The following is a 23,574-nucleotide window of genomic DNA, read 5'->3' as shown; positions in this document are numbered from 1 at the left end:
TGATGGTCTTGGAAATCTACCAGCAAGTCTTTGAGTTAAAATAGCCCACCTGGCCAGGTAGCCCAATCCCCATCCCCATCATATTTTCAATTTTATAAAAAGCCAGCCAGCCAATCAACCTACTAACTCCATAAGAAGTGTTAAGAAGCATTGTCCCTGCGCAGCCCCCGTGGTGCAGCGGTTTAGTGCTGCCTGCAGCCCGGGGCGTGATCCTGGAGACCCTGGATCAAGTCCCACGTCGGGCTCTCTGCATGGAGCCTGCTTTTCTCTCTGCCTGTCTCTCTCTCTGTGTCTCTATGAATAAATAAAAATCTTAAAAAAAAAAAAAAGAAAGAAACATTGTCCCTGGAGAATGACCAACCATCCTTGTTTGGCTGGGATTGTGGGGTTTCCAGGGACATAGGATTTTCAGCGCTAACACCCAGGAAAGTCTTGGGCAAACTGGGGATGACTTAGTCATCCAGTCATCCAAACTCTTTGTCTCCAATAAAAAACATGCAGAAAAATATCTCTGGTATAATGTTTATTTAAATAGCAATTTTAAAAAGGCTTTATACAAATCATATAAACACAGTTTGACCTTGTTGTTTATTTTTTACATTGAAGAATCACAGTAAAAGCTCTCAAGTTCCCGTGATCTGGCTCAGCCAGCGAATGGTCAAATACCTTTAACTGCAAACCCTGGAAAAGTTAACCTTCTGTGTGACAGTTTAACTTTTCCCCTTGTTTTCTTGCATTCATGCTCATTCCTCGGACCCTCATCCCTGTCAACTCCCCATCCCCACCGAAGAGAGAAAGCAACCCTGTGGCCCTGTTGACTGCCTAGTCCGGGAGAGCGTGGAGGTAATGTGTCATTCAGTACAAGGCAAAAAAGGAGATCAATACTGTGAGTTGGGTTTCCCAAAGGGAACGACTCAAAGAGACGGGTCAGCTAGCCTACCTGCAGATAGAGACCACAAATGCACCAGGGTGCCCCCTGGCTGAGTTAGAACCAGGCCCCACTGTCTTTCTGTCTTCCAACAGACCAGCCTCCAGTGTTGGTGAGGTATCTACATGTAGCCCTGGGTAGTCTGCTTTTGTTTAGCAGGGCTCATCCAGGGCCTCAAGCCGGCCAATGGTGAGTTTGGATCGAGCACTGTCAGCGGGACGCAGGTTGGCTTGCGCGTAACTTAGAGGCGAACTGCAGGCTGAAGACAGGGCTGGTCTTTGGGGAACTGTCAAAGGACCCATGGAGCATGAGAGGGCCAGGAGCCCCAGAGTAGGCTTTTGAACTTCCCTTCTTCTGCAGGCAACCTCTGGAAATCCCTAGGACTTGCTAGCTTCCTGGAAACTGAGCTACGTGGGAAGGCGAAGAGGAGAGTGGGCTAATTAATGACTTGGTTTCGATAAAGTGTAAAAACTTGCTTCTGCTGCATGCCCAGCTTGGGGGGGTCCTAAAGCTAAGCCCTCGGGCTTGACAGCTTTACTTTTCACCTCTAACTACCACTGTGCCAACGAGTGCCGAGATCAGCAGTTACACTCGGGCCCTAGGTCAAAGTCACAACAACATCACGGAGTCCCACGTGACCATTCACATACACAGTAGATACAGAGAACTCAAAGGCTTGCAAAGACACACACACATATGAATAAATAGCTGTCGGTTTGGACTCTCCCTCTGTGCATACGAAACACTGTGACATTACCATTTGAACTAGCATTTCCATAAGTTAACATTTAAAGGAACCAGCCAGTCCCATTCACCTTTTTCCTTTCACCTGGGTATGAGACAAATGAACTTGTGGGTGACCATAGCAGCAAAAACCGTCTGACAGTTTACCACTGATAAGCAATGGGCTGGGCATCCTGGGTTTCAAATGTATTTCCAGCACCCAGGCGCTCTTTAGGCATCACTACAAAATCAAGATTGGGATCTTGACGCGGACAATCTTAACCTTCACACAGCTGGATGCCTCCCCTCCTAGAGTAGCTGAGAGTCATCTAGGGCTATGACTACCTCTCCGGCAGCAGGGCTCAATCCATTAGTAGGATCAGTGATGAGCTGGGGAAACTGGCAGTGGAGTCACGGGGGTTAGGGAAGAAGCGATGCCTTACTTGTATGATACTCACTGATTTCTACATAGAGGGGAAAATAGTTTTTCTTCATTGTTTCAAGGCACTTAATAAAAAACACATAAATTGTGTGTGTGTGTGCATGTGTGTGTAAGAACATAGGTCTCTCTGGGGTTGAAGCAGTGTTGTTAGGGTTTTGGTCCATAGTACTTGCACACTTGTGGTTAAGATCAGCTCGCGTACATCCTACTTGGCTCTCCTGAAATACTGAGGTGGCGGCTGTAACCCCAAGGAGAACTCAACGTCTACCAGCCTGTCAAAGAGACTAATTCATCCAAATGTCTCTGTACTGTCTGCTTAGCCTGTGCCATGACGTGATCACAGAAGCTGGACTTCTTATTCCCTCTCCACTGCTCTCCTTTTAGGTCCACTGGTCACCAGTTACATCTCACTGATGGAGAAGACATACAAACAGCCTGTATTTGCACCCACCCTCCATCTTTGAGAATGTCAAACAGTGCTCGTCTTGGGGATCAGACACCTGACGGATGTGCGTGTGCGTATGTGTGTATGTTTTAGAAGAACAAGGGGGAGGGGAAAGAAAAAGCAAAACCACCACCAGAGGCCCCTTGAAGTAGCCTCACAGCCACACTTCTGGGTCTAGATTTAATGAATGGCTCCTAGTCACGAAGCACATTAAGGCTTGTCCGCTTCTAACATGGAGGTGCTTCTGTGGATTTTGACGTGTGAAGTTTCCTTTCTGGTTTGTCTTACATCACATATAAGAAAGAGCTATTCATGCTGACCCTAAAATGGCAATTTTCCCCTGGATAAAAAAAGTTAAAGGCAACAACATCCTACTTAAATGCTAGGACTGGAAACGGCAGCTTGTAGGGTTGGCTGGTAGATTGGACACCACAGCAAATCCCGTAAGTCATAAGACGATCAGAGGACAGGATAAGTTGGACGGCTTGTTTTGTTTTGTTTTTTTAGTTTTTCTCCCCCTAAAGATGAAATGTCTGAAAAGACCTTTTGCTTCTCAAGTGTTGACTATCATGAGAAAGCAGAGTACCATGACCACTCCTCTGCTTCCAACTTGGAAAAGTCATTCTCTTCTTCCGCCTCTTGGAGTTGCTCACAGACCAAAGAAATAAGATATAATAATAAGAACAAACTCACAAACAAAATAGAACTGTGACCCCAAAGAGATGAGCTCCCGTCTTAGTCCCAGCAACGACTCAGCCACGGCGCTCCCAGGTGGGTCCCAACACGCACCCCCCTCCCCGGGGCAGGCGCATCTCCCCACCTCCCTCTACTCGTCTGTCTGTTCTGTCCACACCTTCGGTATTCTGGATCGGTTTGATCAAGATTATGGCATTCAGTTCCCAAAGGGGAAAAAAATGTAATCTTCCCTAGCCCCTCTTGCTGGAATGAAACGTCAGATGTGATTTGGGTGCAATCCGTCATGCTTCAGAGCAGCACTTCTGGTGGTTCATCTTGACCTTGTGCTTGAGGCCGTCGTAGAGCTCAAAGTTGTAGTTCTCCAGGGTGGTGCAGCTGCGGGAGCTCAGCCCTGAGTAGGAGCAGGTACAGTAGAGCAGAAGCCCCGCACACGTGGCCCCCAGGAGGACTCCCAGGGAGCTCATGGCGATAATGGTGATGAGGATGGGATCCAACGTGTAGAGCCAGCTCTTTTCTTTGTCGGCCGAAGGGGCTCCAGATCCTGAGGTTGGGGAAGAAGAGTTGGTCCAGTCCACCTCGTACTCATCTGTGACATAAAGCACATGAGAGATTGTGGGCTCTGCCTCTTTCAAGGTGATATAACTGAGCCTCCCCACATCACTGCTGTGCAACTAAGTTTATTTAACCCCTCTTGTTTCAGTTGTCTCCTCTATAAACCGGGGATACTGTTAAGTCTGACTCACTGGGTTACTACAAGGATTAAATGAATTAACATTTGCAAAGTTCTTGGTGTCCAGCACACAGATGGTACAGTTTAAGTATATAATATTTAAATAATTTGACTCCTACTAGGTAAGTTTGGATTTTGACAGAAACTTTGGGGTGTCTTTGGAGCACTGGGGTGGTCCTGCGTTCTGGGCACGCTTCTTTTTTGCCCCCTCATCCCCCACTTGCACTTGCTTCAAGTTACACCAAAGGATAGGCTGAGACTATTTTTATATGACAAGTTTCCGAATTTAGCATTCTTGGCCGTTGGAGCAGCAGACTTTTTTCAAGCCACCACACCTCACTTGATACACATCTTACCTACTATTGTGGATTGAATTGTGCCCCAAGGTTCATATGTTGACGTTCTAACCCTTAGTACCTTAGAATGTGACCTTATTTGGAGATGGGCTCTTTAGAGAAATAATCAACCTAAGGAGAGCTCATTATGGTGGGCCCTAATCCAACATTAAAAGGGGGAATTTGGAGACACACACAGATGGGAGATTGCCTTGAAAACATGGAGATAACCATCTATAAGCCTCATGGTCCTTGGAAGGAAGCAACCCTGCTGACACCTTGATCTCCAGGAAGGTCAGAAAATACATTTCTGTTGTTTATGACACCTACTTTGCGGTACTCTGTTATGACAGCCCTAGCAGACTTATATACTTAGGTTTCCAGAGCATGGCCAAAGCATGACCACATCCATAGCTCATTTTGTGGAATTTCCTAATAATTCCATGAAGAAGGCAGGGTGCTATTATAATTTATTATTATTATTTTTTAATAAATGAAGAAACTCAGGGTTTTTTTTTTTTTTTTTTTTAGAAATTAGGTGGCCAGGTAACTCACTCAAGGTCCCGGAGTTAGCAAGCAGTGAAACTAGGAGTAGGATTCAGGCTTTCTGCATCCTCGTGCCCTGCTCTCTGTCCCCATCTGCTTCTGCTGCTGTCTCTCCTTGTAGGCGAGTTCCACAGCTTTGCCCATAAAAGGAGCGTTAGCTGGGGCTTTGCAGGGAGAGTCTGCGCCGAGTTAACAAGGTGCTGTTTGGGTTAGTCACTCTGTTTCTATAACTACACTTGAAGTGTTTGATTAAGGTCAGGTTAAATACAGCTGGTTCTATAAACTGCTCTTCTTAAATGCATCAATCTTGGTCTGAAGTTGTTCTTTGAGGGAAACCTTGGTGATCTCTCTTGGAGATCAACTCTGGCACTCAGAGAAGCCCAGAGAGACCTGCGCTGCTCTGAGTTGATGGAAGAAATTCTATCTACGTGTTTGTTCAGCGGCCCTCCAGTTAGGGCTCTTGCTTCGGCCCCTTAAGTATGTGTATTTGAAGTAGAATAGAGCTTCTAATAAGTATGAGAATACAAGATGGGGATTGTAGCAAGGAAACCTAAATCTTGCAATGGGCCTCAACTTGGAGTCTTGGATAGTGTGAGAAAGGCTCTGTCCAAGCCAGGGAACAGGAAACCACAGAAAGCCTAGGAGAATATTCACGTTTATACTCATTGACTCAAGTTCTCTTTGGGAAGAGGTCAATGGGTTCAAGTAGCAACACATATAAGGGAACCTGGCTTTTACTTCTAAAGGGTTTATCCAGATTTGAAGTCCATCAATGTCGAAAGTTGCCTTAAGTAGGGGACCTGTTTCAGATTAGGCAGAAGCAACTCAATAAGCTTTCTAAATTTGACCCTGACAAAGCAATTGATGGTTCCTTCATTCCTCTCTAGATTCTTTTCTCTTATATTTCTGACTGGTAGTTCTAAATTCTGGCCTTCTAATACCCCAGGCATTATTTTTGTTGACGTCTTTATAACCAAACTTGAATTTCGTGATTATCTGCTAAATCATAGCAATACTCACCATCAATTTCATCTTCATAGCCTTCTCTCCCATGTATTTCTGGAATGTCCACTATAACGAAAAAGAAAACAAACAAATCAAGTTATAACGAATTTTATCGCCATGGCTAACAGGCAGAGATGCAACTTTTCTCAGACTGACTCCCCGGTACAGTAGGCAGCAAAAGATTCACATCTGCTTCTAGATCATTTAGTATGTACATTACTGGATTCTTTCCCCTTCAGATGATTTGTCTTTTATTTCTAATAGTGACCCAAAGAACAGAAACAAAAAAGGTCTTCAGCACCAATAAATCCTTGTGCCGTTGCAATGACTGTAGTTCGTTGCCAATATAGGTCTACGTTTATCCAAGGCAAAATGGATGGCATGCCCATCATCAGTTGCCATCATTGTGATATTTATCTAGTATAACTGACCCTCCTCCTATGTGTGCATCTAAGTAGACATATACTGTGAGAGTCTTTGTCCTCTGGATTTCAAATAAACATATAGTAATTCAACAAAGTGATGTTTCGTTATTTTATATTTTAATGTAGAACTGGAAAGAATGTCATAATAACCTGTCTACCTCCACGTATCTGTGCTAATATCTCTCATCTTTCCTTCTCAGCCTTTTTTTCCTATTGGTTTTCTTTATGGCTTACAATAGGTCAAACATGGGCATCCAATCTGACTAGCCCAGGCTTGAATGGCGCTAAGTTAATTTACTGTGAATTTTCTCCAGCATTATCACTGTCTATCTTTTCTTTTTTTATGATAATTTTTGGGGGAGGTGGGAAAGACAGTCTTCCTATTCACGATGCTGTCCATCTTACAGAAATCAGAGCCAATGAAAACTTCCTGACTAAAATGGTAAAACATCAAAAAAGAGAATCAAATATGTACTGATTCATCATTTCTTTCTTTCTCACAAATTAATTATGCCTGCCCTGGCTGTCAGCTCAAGGTGGTGCCAGTGAATGTATGGGCCCTTTAGGAATTTTATTGAACCCCAAGTCAGGTGAACAACCTTGAGGTCAGCACTATAAATTGATAACCGAAAATCCAGGCTTAAGCCAAACCCAAATCCCAAAGAGCTAACACTTTCAAACAAGAGGAAAAAAAAAAAAAAAAAAAGAACTTCGGACTGGCTGAACTTTTCCCTTATCAGCACTTCTCAGAGAAGATCTACTTGACCATGACCTGAACTGAGGACTGATCTATCACTGCCACACACAAAATTCAGTCCTTTCCTAGAGGCTGTGGTTTTAATCATGTTAGATAGAAGTCTTCCTCATTCCTGGCCAAGTGCTAAAGCACATTCTTATCCCCCTGGTCGCTAGAAGGGATACAACAAAACAACTTGCCAACACCCCACTTGAAAGGATCAACGCCATGTGGCACTGATTCGCCGTAAATCCAGCCTGTGTCTGGCATGTTTATAGCACAGCAACTGGCACCTGCAGGTCACACCAGCTTCCCCACCTCAATGCCCACCCCCTGCATTATTCTCCAGGCCCCTATGGCACAGGCTGTTTCCTTGGAATGAAGATGTGAATATGAATCAAAAAGAGGCAGGTGGTGTCTGTCATAGGGATCAAACTGAGCTTTTGAAAGGAAACCTGGAGATTTTTTTTTAACCTTATGAAACAACAACAACAACAAAAAAAAAACCACAGAAGAAAACCATCACATTTCCAACAATAATCATTTTGGTGTGATGCTCATATATCTTAAGAACTTCATGGTTAAGAGATGCAGAACACTGGAAAAGAATATGTCTATCAGCCCAGCACAAAAACCGTGGGGCTCTTGCCAGTGACTTTTGGGCCAAATCCTCTTCTTGCTTTTAGGGATTTGGTCTCTGCCAAGGATGTGACAGATTCTTGGAGGCTAGAATGCCATTTTGCTCCATCTCACACCCTCAGGGAAGAACTCTTAGGACACTATTGATCACGGCTGGAAAGGGGGTGGATGTGGCATTGATCTTGAAAGAAAAAGGGTAAAAGGATGGTAATCAGTATTAGAACACTTTGCCCCAGGAGACCACACCCTCTTGTCTCTGGAGATAGAGGACTAGATGAGATGACCTCACAAGAACTGGTCCATTTCTAAGGTTCTCTGACATTGATTGGCCAGATGTGGCCGAGATTTCCGCACCTGGAGAACCAAAGGCTACTTGAGGTGAAGAAGAACACTTTAGAGGCTTGACTTGGCTTTTTGTGTAATCACTGCTCCCAGGAGTTTAGGTGAGTGGGAAGGGGTCGACAAAAGGATAAGTTAATCAACACTTTCAAAAGCGCATCTGTTCACCAAGCCTCAAAAAAAGAATGGCACACGGGGGAAAATCCAAATAAAGGGAACATTTGTACAAAAAGCAATTTACTTTTTTTTAATTTTTATTTTATTTTTTTTAAAGCAATTTACTTTGATAGCAATTTTCTCTGGTCCCCTTGCTAATATTATTGATACCTGTGTTTGATTAAAAGCTTTCTTTTTTAAAAGCCCCTTTGCCCTTCACGGGCCACTTTCCTTTCCTGTTAAGCTCAATAGGTAAACCTCAGCCTGTTTCCTCAGGACGTTGGCAGGAAGGAGTGTGGTTCTCCCACCAGGTCCCTGTCATTCTAGAAAGAAAAGGCAAGAGTGGAGAGGAGGGAGAAATGATGAGCTCCAGACACAGTGGAGCTTCCTGATAGCAGGAACACCTTCCAGACACACCTTCCTGATAGCAGAAGTTCTAGCAAAAGCATGTAGGGACCGGGGACTTGGAATTGAACTGAATTTTTCTTCTTTGTCAAGGACAAACTTGGAGAGGAACTTCCAGGACTCTGGGTCAGTGGGTGGGTGTGTCTCTGAGTGGGAGATGGATGAAGGAGAGTGGAATGGGCCACACCTATAGGATAATACAGATCAGGAATGGATCTTACCACCCACCCGACTTCCACTTTCAACCTTTGTGCTCCCGTGACCCTATTTCCTCTGGGATCCTGTGTGAACTCAATTTCAGGCCAGTTTGACTCCAAATCCTGAATTCTGACACTCTGTACTGTGTTACGGCCAGAGGAGACCTCCTACTGCCACCCCCACCCAGGTCTGCCTGCAAGTTCTCCGGGTGGAGGCAGGACACTGCAATTACCACCATATCATGACTACCTACCCTAACAGTAGGGATGGATCCTGGTTGACTGGATATACACTCTCTGGCTGTTTGCCTGCATTGCTGGCTCACCACTTGGATGGGAACTCATGAGGACTGCTCATGAATGTGAAAATATGATCTGAAATTTGAGGCTCATGGTTTCTGTGACAGCCATTGCTCAGAGGGGGAAGGCTGCTTTACCTCATTCTTCCAAGGGCAATCTGCATTAACCAACCAATCAACCAATCATCACTTATAAAGGGGATTCCCAAGGTGCCCAGGAACTGTACTGAATACTATGAAAAATGGAGATGTATGGGACCAGGTGTCTACAGTCAAGGCCCTTCAGCATGGTTAGAAAGCAAAGACTAGTCCAAGCCAAAACAGCAGAAAAGAAAGTGGGGTATTATAGAAGGGACTCCAAGTGCTACTGATGTCCAGGGTAGGGATGGGGCACATGAGGCTGGGCCACTGCCAGGAAGGAAAACATGAGAGTGGGGAAGAGGATGCTTTGGAACTGAGGCAGCTTCGAGATGGGGGGTGGAGTTCTAGCTCCTTTATCTGATACATAGGAATGGTTTCAAACATGGCACCTGAGCCTTTGTACTCATATACTGATCCCTTGGTTTTGGTTTGAATTCACTTTGCTCTATTAAGGAATTCAAAGAGATTGCCACGGCTGGCTACAAATCTTCCACCTGGATTTCCCTACGTGAGAGTCAGGTGTCTGCTCCTCCCCTCTGGTGGAGGGGTGTGAACCAGCACCTCGAGAGGAAGTGAACTCATGCAGGACTGGAAAGGAGTTTAATAGAGTTTAAGTAATCCAGTGAGCAGAGTAGCCACTGCTTAAAAAACAAACAACTCAATTCAACAAAATCTGGTTGCTTTCATATCATCGTAGAAGCCTTAGGCTACAAAGTCCCATTTCCCCAGGAGTCCCTTCCTTTAGTATCATCAAGCAGTGGGTTAGGTCCACAGTGAAGAGTGATTTAAGGTTCTACTCATGTCCTATAGTCCTGGTTTTTCAGGGCAAGAGGCCTGTAGGGGCTAGTTATTAAAACATTCACTCACTGTTCCAGGAACTCCCTCCCCCCTAGAAGAGTCACAGATTTTCAAGTGTCAGTAAATTGCAACACTATGGCACGAAAGGTTAATGGCCATACCCAGTCACAAACCGAACCTACTCTAAGGAGATGTGTTTTCCCTGTGGGGTTTGGAACATTGCCTGTTCAGGCCACACATACTATGCAGGGGAAACACCCCCAATACTCCAACCTGCAGCCAGGAAATTCCCCACTGAGCATGATTTAAGTCTCAAATACGAAAGCTCTCTCTCAGTCTTTGCCCCCCATTCTCTTGTCCCTGTCTTGTGTGTGTGTGTGTGTGTGTGTGTGTACGCACACACAAGCACAGGTGCACACGAGCCCATTATCTATCTTCCTCTCGTCCTCATTTTCTTCCATTTTTTTTCCCTCTTAAATTAAGGCTCTTTGGGGTGAGGCTGCTTTTCTGCAGTTACTCATAGGAAACTTTCCACCTTCACTTTCAGCACTTCTGCTATGCTGTGGTCTCCTGCGAGTGTATTGGCACTGACATTGTTGTGTTTACTTTCTGCATCTTAAAAGGAACTTCACAAGATTGCTCAGAGAGTGAGAGGCCTGCCTCAAACCACTGGTTACTTTTAGATTAATTATTTAGGACAGCCCATTCCTGGGTCACTTGAACATAGATCCTTTCAGGCTACCAACATACGCTGGTTTTCTATGGAGAGTCCCTTCCATGCCAATTCTGAGCAGTGGATTAAGAGGCCTGGTTGATGCTCATGACAAGTTCGCCAGCCAGAGTGTCAGCTCTGCTCTGTATCTGAAGGGAAGCAGCATGGGCTATGGAGCAGCACTGCACTGGGGATAGGCTGCCTATTTCTTGCTGAGTTTGGTTATCCACCCCAGGTGTGAGAGCCTGGGTGAGGCCTCCTGAGCCTCAGTTTGCTCCTCTGTAAAGTAACCACCAGCCTTCTTCCCTGCTCTAGTAGTCTTATGTCTTATAGGAAGAAAATGAGAAAAGTCAGAGGCCCTTTCCAATGAGGGCTCTCTCAAGTGGCTGCTGGTTGAAGTAGACAAGGTGACTCCCACAGAAAAGGGCCCCATACTACTCATTGCCCCAGCCGCACCCCACACTACTTGTGTCCCGGGCGTTGCTCCCTGAAGGCAGCCATCTTAAGGTGGAAAGAGAAGACCACAAAAAGAACAAGTAAAGAAAAGCCATGAGGTCCTCTGTTTTCGATACTAGCCCTGCTAACTTGCGATCAAGGAAGTAAGGGGGTATACTGTGCCCCAAGTTTTAAGCCTCTGCCTCACCTGATGCCAGCCTGATAAAGCCAACCTAACATGGCCACTTAACCCACCAAACTGCAGCCGGTCTTTAAAGCAAGGATTGAAGGGTCTCTTACACACAGGAGATCGTCAAAGTCATTCATTTTCACAGGTACAAGTGTCATCGCTTCTACTTTAAAGAGGAGGAAATTGAGGAAGGAGGGGAGAAAAATGCAGTAAGTCATTGAACAAATCGGCGGTGAAGTGAGTAAGCCACATTTTCGACACCTTGTTTGGGGCTGTGATTTATGTGGGATAAGCTCTTGGCTACTTAGAACCCTTGCTGAATTTGATTCCAAGTTCCTGAAACCCCTGAGGCAGCTAAATCACTGGACTGTTCAGATGGGAATAGTCTTCAGAAAATTCTCTCAGCCATTTTGTTTTGATCCCTGCAGGAGATATAACACCGAGACTGAAATAAATGAGAAATAATGAAGGACTAGGAGATACTTCTTGGCCTTTCAAAGTGTTTAATTCAGTTGAACATTTAGTATTGGCTGAAGATCCCCCCGCCCCATCACACTTAATTTCCCTAATTCAGTTTGTTCATCCCCAGTTGCTACAAGGAGCCAAGAGTTCAGATGTTGATGAAAACTTTGCCAAAGCTCCTCCATTAGAGAGTCAGGGTACTTGAGAGCCATTTATCCCTTGCTGGGTTTGGCTTCAGTTTAGAAACACCACCAGAAGATCCTTTATCATGGGTTTTTATCTCTTGGGCTGATAGCCAAATACATGCAAAGTCATGGAAAAATATTTTTTGGAGTTTTCAAATGGTTTCAAGCTGGAAAACACAGGGGCCCTGGTTTGAGATATCTGGAGTCTGAACTTGAATTTAGCCAAAAAATTATTTTTAGTTGAATAACCAGGAGAAAATACTATAAGGGCCTGGAAATACCAACTGCAAACGAGGAGGCTGTGAAATGACCTAATAATATTTTCAAGTGTGGAGGCGGATGAGCAGCTGAGGCCAGAATGGCTCCACTGAGCCCCCACAATGGCGTGAAAATAAGAAAAATGCAGCCAGAGAAATATTTAGCTGTAAAGACAGGATTCACAATTGTGCAGGCTGGAAAAACCCAGCAACAGTGATGGAGGAAAATTCTTGGATCTCTCCTCTATCCTCAGTCTTGGAAAAATCAGAGCTAGTCTTCATGTCTATAAGTGGATATGTCACCAAGAAATAGGCTCTTCTTTTGTTGGCCACCTTCTTAAGAGTAGGAAGGTGAGGAAACCAGGAAATTTCAGGGAAGAAGTGTCCCTCCCAGTTCTTATTTTCTCCTGAGATAAAAGTCTTATATTTTTACATTTCAGAGAGCTCTGCCAGCAGGCTTTGACACTTCTCTCCTCCAATCCTGACTCTCAGTGAGCGTGCACACTGGGAACAGCACTCAGGTGGAGTAGTTTCCTATGACCTGGGTGAAAGGATGGAGTCAAAGAAAATGAAACTGCAACCACTCCCAATATGACAAAAGATGTCTTCTTAAAGCTCTCATCTTTTGTAAGTCCTTGAAAAAAAAAAAAAAAAACCACACACAACCTATGTATCTCACCAAGGGACTCTGCTATACTTAAAAGCTGGGCTCTTCTTCAGAACACAAGAATGAACGACTCTGTGGGAAGATGTTAGTTAGGAGTTCCAAAAAGGTACCTCTCTCTAGCCATTCAAGAGGTGATTTCCCCCAGAAGCCTGCTGGTGACCAAGGACTGTAATTATCACTGAAGAGAACAATTTGGTGTCCAGTAAGAATGCAACTACTCGGAGGAAAGTAACCATTGAGCTTTTGAGGGAATTTGCTCCACACTTCTGGGCAGGGGTTTGGTGAAGGTGTGAGAATGACAGAGGAGAGAAGGGGCCACCAGGAGAAGGGGATGATGCATAAAGGGGAGGCTGGAAGTTGGAGATGAACAATACCAGCACAAAGACAGAGGGGTGGAGACAGGGCCTGCTTGGGGAAAGAGGGGATGGCGGTCCTATATGGAGTCTCAAAGCCAGACGGCAATGGCGGGGTTGTGGGCCTGGACTTCCCGTGAAGGCTATTATTGAGCTTACACCCTTGGTCTACAGTTGGCCAAGGCTGGTGAGGACCCTGAGTGGCTGCTTTTACAATCCATGTCAGCCCCTGTCTAGGTCCTAGTTCTTATCTCCCTACCTTCAGGCCAGCTGTTGAACTACTTAAGAAGACCTATGAGGAAGTCCACCTGGGGCCCTGGGGTCCTCATACCCCTTCTCCCAGCCCGTTGGTGGCAGTTAGGAAACACAAAGGGACAAAATGGTTCTTTAACATTCTGCTAAAATGCAGCCTCAATAACCAGCAGGCTGGCTGAGCATAGGACTTTGGTCAAGGCCACCTTTGGCTCAAAGCTTTCTCTGCACTCCCATCATTACTGGAGCTGGCTGCTGCTCTCTAGCAAGTAGAGAACTCTAGTCCAGGCATCGTGTTAATGAGTCCTGCTGCCTGACAAAGAAAGTGCTATTGCTGAAAGCCAAGACATGGTACACTATCATTCCCACTCTGGATTGGAGCCCTTGCTTAGGGGTATGGTAGTTAATGATTTTTAAAGAGTTCAATTTTGCACAATTAGAAGACAAAACACAGCTTGTGTGTGTGTGTGTGTGTGTGTGTGTGCGTGTGTTTGCAGTAACATATCTCTAGCTCATTCATACCTTATGGTCATGCTGCTTTCTTTCCTGAGCCACTCACCCCGAGTTATCTATGTGAACCCCATGTCCAAGAGGCAGAAATCCTGGATTTCTGGATTTTTGGCAGGTTGGAGAAAAATGCCCATAAAGCCCATATATGGCTGTGGACACTGTCCATTATACTCAAAGTCCTATTATTAAAACCCTTTGTCTTAGTGCATAGTAGACACCAGGGTAACACTCTTGGAGGAAATGGTGTTTTGAACAAACAGATCTCTTGGCTTCTCTTCCACTTGCCACTCCTTGCTGGAACCACGTGGGGATAGCAGCTTGGCCTATGTATATAAACCTCCCATTAGACAACAACCTCACCTCCTGGTGACTTTCCTTGGGTCACATTAGCCCTGAACCCCCTCAGAAGAAAGCTGGATGACACCTTTTGGCCCAGAAAGCCTGTGTCTGCTCAAGGCCAGTGTGGGGGCTTTGGTCATAAAGCCGTGAGGATTGGAGACTTTCTTTTGGCATGTGGGCCTACTTGTGGCTGCTGGAATATTTTAGTTTGCAGCACAATACTGTGCACTGACCTTAAAGGATGTTTTTTACATGAATTTTTTAGTATGAAACATAAATAAATAAGAGCAAGGCACAGCATAGTCACTCTTTGAAGAAACCAAGTGGAACTCATTAATCATGGAGAACAGGGCTGTGCCTACTGAACCCAGGGATGGAATTAACTCCTGGGCCACAGCGGCCACAGCTCCAGTGAGCTGCAGCTTACAGCCAGGCCCACGTTCTCCACAAATTGACAGTTTGAAAAAAAAAAAAAGTCCCCACAATTAAAATTCCCTTCTGTTAAAACTATCTAAAGTCTTCTCTTGCAAGCACTCCACCCACTTTAGGAAAGAGAGATAGGCATAGGGATTAAATGGCTTGTGCAGATAGGGCAGGGGAGAGAAACCAGGATATCCCTAGATATCCACCATCTCTCAAGGGGGGACAGGTTCACTGTGGAAGGTAAGCCTCAGCCATTTGCAGCACCTCTTAAAATGAAAACAGGCACCCCACTGGACCCAGGAATTCTCCTGGAGAGAAATGTGCACATGGAGGCAACTTTGGGGCTGTTCCTCACGGTATTGTTTATAAGAGGGAAAATAATGAACTAAGCACAACCTGAATGCCCACCAGTAGGGGAGCAGTTAATAAACTTGGGGATATCCACACAATATGGAATGCTATACAGGAGTGAAGAAGGGTGGGCTAAGTCTGGCAGTGTGTACGAAGTATCGTCAAGATTTTGTTAAAGGAAAAACAGGAGGCTGTCCAACAAAGGAGGAAAGGCGTGATGCCATTCACGCAGAACAAAACCGAACGCCAATCAAAACAAACCACACGACTGGACACAAACATCCTTGTTTGCAATGGTATAAAACAAGGCCTGGAAACAGATACCTCACACCGTTTCTCATGATTACTCTCCTTGGGGAAGAGAGTGGGACTTGTTAGCAATGAAATGGACTTCTGCTTCCTCTGTGTTATTTGCCCATTTCCAGGATGTAGTTGTGTATACCTTGTAAGTTTGAAAAAAGGGGGGGGGGAGAAACCCAACCAGTTATTATCCTAAAATTTCCCCAAAAACTTCTTTCAGGGTCAGTAACCACTCAGGTCATTAAGCCTCCAAAACAAGATGTTTCCCTACTCAACCCCTCAGTTTGCCACCAGAATGTCCATGGCTGATTTTTCAAACAGCCTTTCTTATTTCTTGGTCTGATGCCTGTGGGTCTTTAGCTTTTTTGGGCTCTTGGAAGTCAGGGACAGCAAAGCCTAAGAACAATTACTTTACCCAGAAGAGGGTGGAGAGATTCTGGGTCTTTGCTCGCTGGGCTAGAGGTAAGATTGGTTTCTGCTGGTTGCCCGGAAGCACCTGGACTGTCCCTTGTGCCATACTATGCTAACGGGGGTTTTGTTCTTTGGCGGTTCTCCAAATCCTCTATCTGCAGGGTCTGGGGCCAGTCAGAACTCTACTGCACAGTTGGTGCAAGCGTACTCTGGCTGAGGCATGTGGCCCGACGCCTTCTAAGGGTGCAGGTCCCTGATTGTATCTAACCTCTAGACATACTCTAGGGCAACTGATCTATGTCAGGCTTAATTAAATCCTACACTAGTCCTAGCTTTTAATTTATTTATGTAAGGCGATTCTTTTCCCTGCCGATTGTAAGACCATCAGCTGGTGTTCCCCTCTCCCCTCCTTTTTCTCTGGCTGGATTTGTTTTGTGTTTTCTTTGGGCCATCATTGAAGTGGATGAAAGGCAAATTACAGCTGTGAGAGCCCCAGAGATGTGCACAATTAAAGAGAGAAAACAAGCTGTACCTACAGATCTGCAGTTTGGCTCAGATGTGTAGCCCACAACGCAGACAAATCAAAACTTAAAAACGAAGCTCTTTTCATCAAAGATTACAGAAAGGCCACAATGTTTGTGCAAAACAACTGCAAAGTCAGGGAAGAGGGGTGATGAAAACGAACGCAGCGCCACAGCAGATTGGCCGGGCTTGGGTTATCCGGGCTGGGAGGGTGGTGTCTTGCTTCAACGGCGAGAACACACATTTAAACCATCATAAAGGGCCAGGTAGGAGCCAAAAAAGACATACTGGGCCTCGACATCTGGTATTTATGATCCATGGAAACACAATTTCTGTAACATTTATGCTTGGGCTCCGTCTGAAATACCACACTGATAACAGTGCTGTGTTGGACGCCTAAGATTAGAGTCCTAACAGTCTTTTGCCCTTTTGGGGAAGAGAGAATACTTCTAGAAAATGCCTTGGGACCAGAACCAAAGCAGGAAGAGCAACGATGAAATGCTCAAAGGTGGTTCCAAAAATGGTAATGCTAACGAAGCATAAGTGATGGCCAGTTTAATTTGGTCTGGCAAATGTGGTTCCAGGCCAGCTCAGGAAAATGTTGACTGAGCCTGGGTCTTTGCCTGAAATGAATACATTTGAGATGCTTTCAGTTTATCCTTTACTAATGGGAACAAATGGCTTTGAGGAAAGCCAAAGGTTATTTAGACAAAATGGGTAATTAGGCTTGTCATTAGACTAACAAACAATGCTCTAATCATGGGCATTCTACTCTATTCTCCTGCAGAGGGCAGACAGCGACATTTATACCGCGCCATCTGTACTAACAGAGCTTCCTGTAAGATCTGAAAACCAAAAGCCTGCTTCCTTTCAGCACCACTTGGACACGTTTACGGATGTAAAAAGGTCTTCCTCCTGGATCTAGCTTTAGAGGGGAAAAGGCAGGACTCTGGTGGAAATAGGGTACCTGGAGACGTCCCCTTCCTTAGGACCTATAGAGATGGTTCTTGTAACCCCCAGAAAGGCTCACGAGTTGATGGAATGCCTAAAACACTCAACAAATGGGGGTGTGGCGGAAAATCCTTCCATCACTTCTTGACCACTATTTAGAAGCATTAAACAGCTGGCAGGTGGTGTTTCCTGTATTTTTTCCCCCCAATCCTCCACCGATAGAAATATTTTATATAACGAATCATTAACTACCCAAAAAGGAGAACCAAACAAAAATACATGTCAACACAATCAGGCTTTTCGAGTAAGTTTCCCCAAGCCCCTCTCAAAGTTTTTACAGAAAGTTCCTTTTACAAACTGTTCCAGCCTGATAGTTGCAGGTTCATAGTCATCATATAATTATCTTCATTATTTGCTCCAAAATGAAGTCTGGAATATTTTGGAGCCTGGAACATGCCATAAGTCCCCATTTTGTCTGGGAAAGTGCTCATAAACTAGAGATCAATGTCCCCATGGAAGAAATAATTTGGTAGGCGAGGGGTATGATGTCGCCGCTTCTTCTCCAAAGGAAGCTATCTGTCTCCATAGGGCCGAGTACATGATTCAGTTCCACTGGTCCCATTCCCCCTGGGGTCCCTTGAAAGTCGAGTCCAATCGCCAGGGATTTGCCATCAAGAGAAATTTTGTAGAATCACACTGAGCAATTTAGCACTTAGCAACTTTTGCAAAATCCCACACCAATCATAAAAGTTGGCTCAGCTGCACAAATTGGATAAAACTCCTAACAAGCAGTAATAAAAAATAAAAGAAGAAAAAGCTGGCATTTAGTTGCAAGGAGAGAACCCACCTACCTCCCACAGCAATGCCCTGTAGCTCAGAAGGCGATATGCAAACTTTGGGAAACATCAGTTTGTTCAAAGCCTACATTTCAACTTTGTTCTCATAGGCAAAAGGGAAAAAAAAGCCCAGATGTTTGTATAAAAATATCATCATTTTATTACATTCCACACAATACATTTTCAAATAGTTTCCAATGTCCACAAGTTATTTTGACACACAGGCAACTGAGCAATGCAAGAGATGTCACAGTTATAGGAAGAGGGAATAAGAATAGGAAGTAAAAATCTTTAAGTTTTCTCGTTTTGTTGTTGTTCTTTGGTAATATTCGATTATTTAGGAGTTTGCTTGCCTGCTAGTTTCATTTTAAAGACAGGGTCTTTTTAAAGATAGGGTATCAATGTCAGAAATATCACTGGATTTCCTGTCCTATTCTGGCTTTAGTCCCAAAAATGTGGGATAAGGGAAAAGACAATTTCACTTCACTTTATTTTCAGTGTCCTGTTTCGTCAATGGCGATGCTATGTTTTTTTTTTTTTTCCTTTTTCTGCCTTCATCAGCAATTAGGGGAATAGCAATTGTTAGCATAATAGCAAGGAAGGGATTTTTTTTTTAACCCCAGAGATAAGGGTTTCCCTCCTGGAGCTGTTGATACGAAACCCCTACTAAGGCAAAAATGTTACCAGTCCCAGCTAGACCTTCAATTCATTCATTCATTCATTCATTCGTTTATATTTCAATAGTTGCTATCACCTCTTTGTCTTCTGAGAAGCAACTCTAAACACATGCATGCATGCATTCACCTGTCCAGTCTATTTTTCTTAGAAGAGAGTAATCCTTCCCCCCTCTATGAAATACAGAATTTTGCTTTCTAAAGCTGCAAAGCATGACTTTATGGAAGAGTTGCCCTTTGAGCATAGTACCTGGATAATACTATGAAAGTTGCTGGGCTAGAGAGAGAGAGAGAGATAGAGAGAGAGAGAGAAAAACAGAGACAGAGAGACGAGAGAGAGAGAAATGTGACATCCCCAGCTGAACTGCATCATGGGATTCACAAAGATTTGAGCAGTCTCATATTCTCAACTATGGCATGTACATAAAGATGATGCCACATGGGGCATCAGATAAAGACACAGCAAATGCACAGAGTTGTTGTCATCTTCTTTTAAAGAAGGGAAATCCTCAAGGGTATATAGTAACTCAGACAGTTTGCTACACTGGCTGGATTTTCCAGGTGTAATTTCCTGACACCATGCCTCCACGGGGTGCCTATAGGGATGCCAATCATTTTTGAGGCAACGGCTGGCCCCAAGCGCACAACTGGATGTGGACACCTGAGATAAAAAGCCCTTAGTGACTGGCATGGAATTCATCACACGGGATGCTGGGCTCTTGGCCCTCCTCCCTCTCCTGGCTTCTTTTTCCATCTTCAGCTGGGGTAGGACACTTGAAATCTCAAGGTAGCTCATGCTCTAGCCTTTCATCTTTTCTCTTCTTGGCAGGGCTGCTGTGGTTGAGACAGAGTAGCTCTTTGAAATAGAATAAGAGTGGGAGAGCACCTTTCTTTCAGAAGGATGAAACAAACCAGATGCGAAAGTGAGTGTGTGCTGGGGGGACCTGCGAGTAAAATTCTGAAAGAATGCTAAAAGTCTCTCTCTCCCAAGCAGCCAAAAAAAATAAATAAATAAAAATAAAAAAATTAATATTTTGTTCTCAGAAGGTACCTGGAGGCTTTCAGCCCAGGCAACCAACCTTATGCCTCCCCAGTGGGTTCCTAGCAGGAAGGTGAGAAATCAACACCCCCCAAGGCTGAGCCATGGTTCACTGAGCCTCTCATTAAAAATACGCATTTCCTATCAATGAAATCGACTCCATTATTGAATCTATCCTCTCTGCAGTATCATTAGGCAGTTTATCTCCAACACCCCTCTCCGTGCGTTGCTTAGAGAAGACACATGGGCAGCAACAGATTTATTTTCATTATATCCTCTCCGATGCCACAACATCTGGAAATGCCAGGCCAGCCTACGAGGGTGTATTTGCCAGATGCTACGAACGCTTTAAGGGGTAGCACACTGACACATTACAAAAAAAAATGACTACTTTTTGTTTATAATCTCATAATATTTAAATTAAGTCAGGTGGACAGTCTTAATGTTTTAGCGGCAATAGATTCAGGCACACGTTAACACCACGAAAGGAAAGCGAACGATCCCCTTTCCCCCACATTTTACAAATGCGAATACAATGACGAATATAATACCAAAGAATGTGATTTTTAACCTTCTTACTCCATTCCATCCCAAGTCGGGCACAATAAACCCCACCCCCCCGAGGGAGGAGACTTGTAAAAGACCCCACTTCTCAGTCCTTCCTTCTCCTCCCTCCTCTCCTTCACCTCCTGCTCCCAACTTAAAACAGGCTACTGCTTCTGCTACGCCAGTCTCAGATTTGTTATTCTCTATGACTTACTCCAAGATTGGACTTCACTGATCAAAGCTAAACATTCATTATGAGCTTCTCTTTTATAAGGCAACATGAGACAGATTTGCTTCAGGGCTGGAAGTCGAGATGGTTCTGCACGCACCCAATGGCTGCTATCTTGCTGCTTCAAAGACTCCAGGAGACATGACAAGGGGTCACGTCTGAGTGCGTTGGGGGAACTTTCCTCTTGGGCCAGATGGGTTGGGAATGGGACAGGGATGGGAGGGGCCACATTTCATTTCACGTGGCCTCTAGTTTCTTAGGGACCTGGAGATGACAACGGTAGCCAACAGAAACCCAGCCAGAGCTAGATAAGGCAACAAAAAGCTTCAATCTCTTCTCCGAGTAAACAAAACTAGTACAGTATATTATTTTCTTGTAAAATGGACCCCCCCCCGGGGGAAATAACACAAGAATTAAAGGGGGTCCTCTCTGAACACACCCACACACTCTCCCCCACAATGAACCAGCCTCTCTTTCTCACACTCCCCCCACCCCACCACCACACACAACACAGAGCTATTCACACGCAAGTGTATATTATGTACAAACACACAGAGCCAGGTTTCCTCTCCAGTCTCCTGGCAGACTGCCCACCGAGGGGAGGAGGCACGGGGTAAGGCCGGGGGAAGAAACAGGGAACCAGTCTCTGCAAGGAAACCAGCTGAGCCTTCAGTTGTGAGGTGCTGAGGGGTGGATCTCTTCTCATAGTCCAAGATGCAGCATTAGAGTTGAGGGGTGGTGGGTTGGGAATCAACAAAGGAAAGGGAAAAAAAAGAAAAGAGAAAGAAAGAAAGAAAAAGAAAGAAAGAAAGAAAGAAAGAAAGAAAGAAAGAAAGAAGGAAAGAAAGAAGGAACCCAAGGACTATGGTCAGGATGAAGAAAAGCACACAGGGTTCGGGCCCGAGGGGGGAGACACACACACACACACACACACACACACACACGAGGGAGAGAGAGAGATGTCTGAGAGATCACACAGAGACTAGGCGAGGAGAAAAAAGTGCAAAATCGAGGCAACGTGTTTGCAGTCTTTCTCGTTTGTTTTGGGTGCTGTCCTTGGCTTCGGCCCTCAGCAGTGCGAGCCGCGGTCTTGCTCTAGCTTAATGGTTAGGGTGGGCTCCACCGCCACAGGGGCCCCGTTGGTGTAGTGGGAGGTTTTGTAGGTGATGGAGTGATCGGTCTTCTTGGCCGCATAGCGGAACCGGTGGTAGTGGAGCACCAGGGCCAGCGCGACGGAGACCAGCACCAGCACGGCGCCCCCGGCGGCCATTACGTAATACCAGTAGGCTGGGATGGGCTGCACGGGCACCGTGTCCACTGTGGGCTCGGTCCCTGGTGGCAGGGTGCCCCCTGGTGGAGAGACACAGAAGAGTGTTGCTAGGCTCAGAGCATGCAGACGGATCCCAAAATTAATTAAAAAAGAAAAAAAAAGAAAGAAACACATACATGCTTTGGAGTGGAGGGGGCAGGGGACAGGGGGGTAAGATGGTACCGGGTCATCTCCTCGTGCCAAGCACTTTTAAAGGCCTGTTATTTCCTACTCACAACCTCATGGGATGGGGACGGTCGGACCCATTTCACAGATGCTGAGAGGTTAAGTGGACGGTGCCGTGACACAGCAAGTGGGTAGGTGAGTATGGGGTTCAGCCAAGAGCTGCAGGATTTCGAGGCTCTCTACGTCTGCTAAAAACACAGTCACTCTCAAACAGCCAGAAGCGTCACCGTCCACACACACACACACACACACGCACACGCACACGCACACGCACACGAATGCACACAAGGAAGTGATGCTGAAATGAGTTCCGGGATTCCGTGAGGCTGATTCTCTGAATGGGCGGGAATCCTTGGTCCGGCTGGCCAGCATTCTTAAACAATGTATTAATTAGGCTGGCTGGACGCGAAGGTGAGTTCCACTTTGGCTTGCCAAGGCCCCCGTGCCCATCGAGATCAGCCTGGCCTTGTCTAAACAGGTCAGTTATCACTGTCAAGCCATGACTAACGCATCTTCATTTTTTTTTTTAATTGGACAGAGGGTTTTCAGAACCTGATTGGAAAGACGTTGCAACAACAACAACAAAAATGTGGGCACAAATGATAGTGGGGATGTAAGAGAGAGAGAGAGAGTAAGCGAGAGCCAAGGGAGGGAGATCATTCTTAATCACGGAAAAGACAGAGGAGGGAAGAGAAGCTAGCAGAGGATTTCGAAGGCAAACCACATTCACTGGCCGGCCTCTGGTTGCCATGGAGATGATGTAGCAGATTTAAGCCCAGGGTAACTCTGGGGAAAGACTGGCTAGAGTCCCACTTGATGCAAAACAGTGCTACGACTTGATTCTCCCAAAGATTTACATCAGATGAGAATCTGGCCCAGAATGGGACTAGGAGCTTTGGGGCTTGCCAAAACCAGACATGATCTTTACTTCTGAAAAATGATGTATGCTTAACCTGTGAAAGCTTACATCCCTAGTTGCTTACATCAACTGGTGGTGGCCAGAAAGATGCCTCCTCTCTATCCCTGGGATCTCCTGGGGGGGGGGGGGCACGGCTGGGAGGGGCCGCTGCCTTCTTCACCCATCACTGGTCCCACCCTGTGGGTGCATCGCTGCTCAAGATGCAGCCAGGGGGCATTTATATTTTCATGACTCCCCCACGAGACCTGGAGCAGTGACTAAAAGACTTTCTGAGGTGAAGACTCCTCTACTTGTGGGTCAGTGTTGGCCAACCCCTCAGCCTGAACACCAGGGAATAGCTGAGGGGTGGATCAGACCTTCTGGTGTCTTCTCAGAAGTGGTAGAAAAATGGTAGCATTTTTTTCTTGGAGTATCTTTTAGAGCCTGCCCACCCTCCCAGCCTTCAATCACTGGCTCCCCCAGTTTGAGGGATCCCTTTCCACTAACGTGCGGGGTCTGTTGGTGCCTCTTGGCCCTCAGGGGTGCCGCGGC

General features: G+C 45.4%; 1 protein-coding gene across 3 annotated transcripts in view; it reads right to left on the bottom strand.

Moving 5' to 3' along the window:
* Window positions 1–508: 508 nt before the first annotated feature.
* Window positions 509–23,574, bottom strand: part of NRP2 (neuropilin 2) — a 115,457-nt gene continuing 92,391 nt past the window's right edge. For 2 of the 3 annotated variants that reach the window (XM_055345186.1, XM_055345187.1), the window contains exons 16-17: window positions 5,866–5,916; window positions 509–3,820 (exon numbers count right to left, since the gene is read on the bottom strand). In XM_055345186.1, the coding sequence (XP_055201161.1) occupies window positions 3,516–3,820; window positions 5,866–5,916 (356 nt within the window). In that variant the 3' untranslated portion in view covers window positions 509–3,515. Of the gene's footprint in view, window positions 3,821–5,865; window positions 5,917–18,277; window positions 21,980–23,574 lie in introns of those variants that run through there. The other variant, XM_055345188.1, reaches the window with a different exon arrangement.

The sequence above is a fragment of the Nyctereutes procyonoides genome, unplaced genomic scaffold, assembly GCF_905146905.1.
Source record: "Nyctereutes procyonoides isolate TBG_1078 unplaced genomic scaffold, NYPRO_anot_genome, whole genome shotgun sequence".
Classification (NCBI taxonomy): Eukaryota; Metazoa; Chordata; class Mammalia; order Carnivora; family Canidae; genus Nyctereutes; species Nyctereutes procyonoides.
Note: the sequence above shows the minus strand (reverse complement) of the source record. Positions and strands in the feature narration are given on the sequence as shown.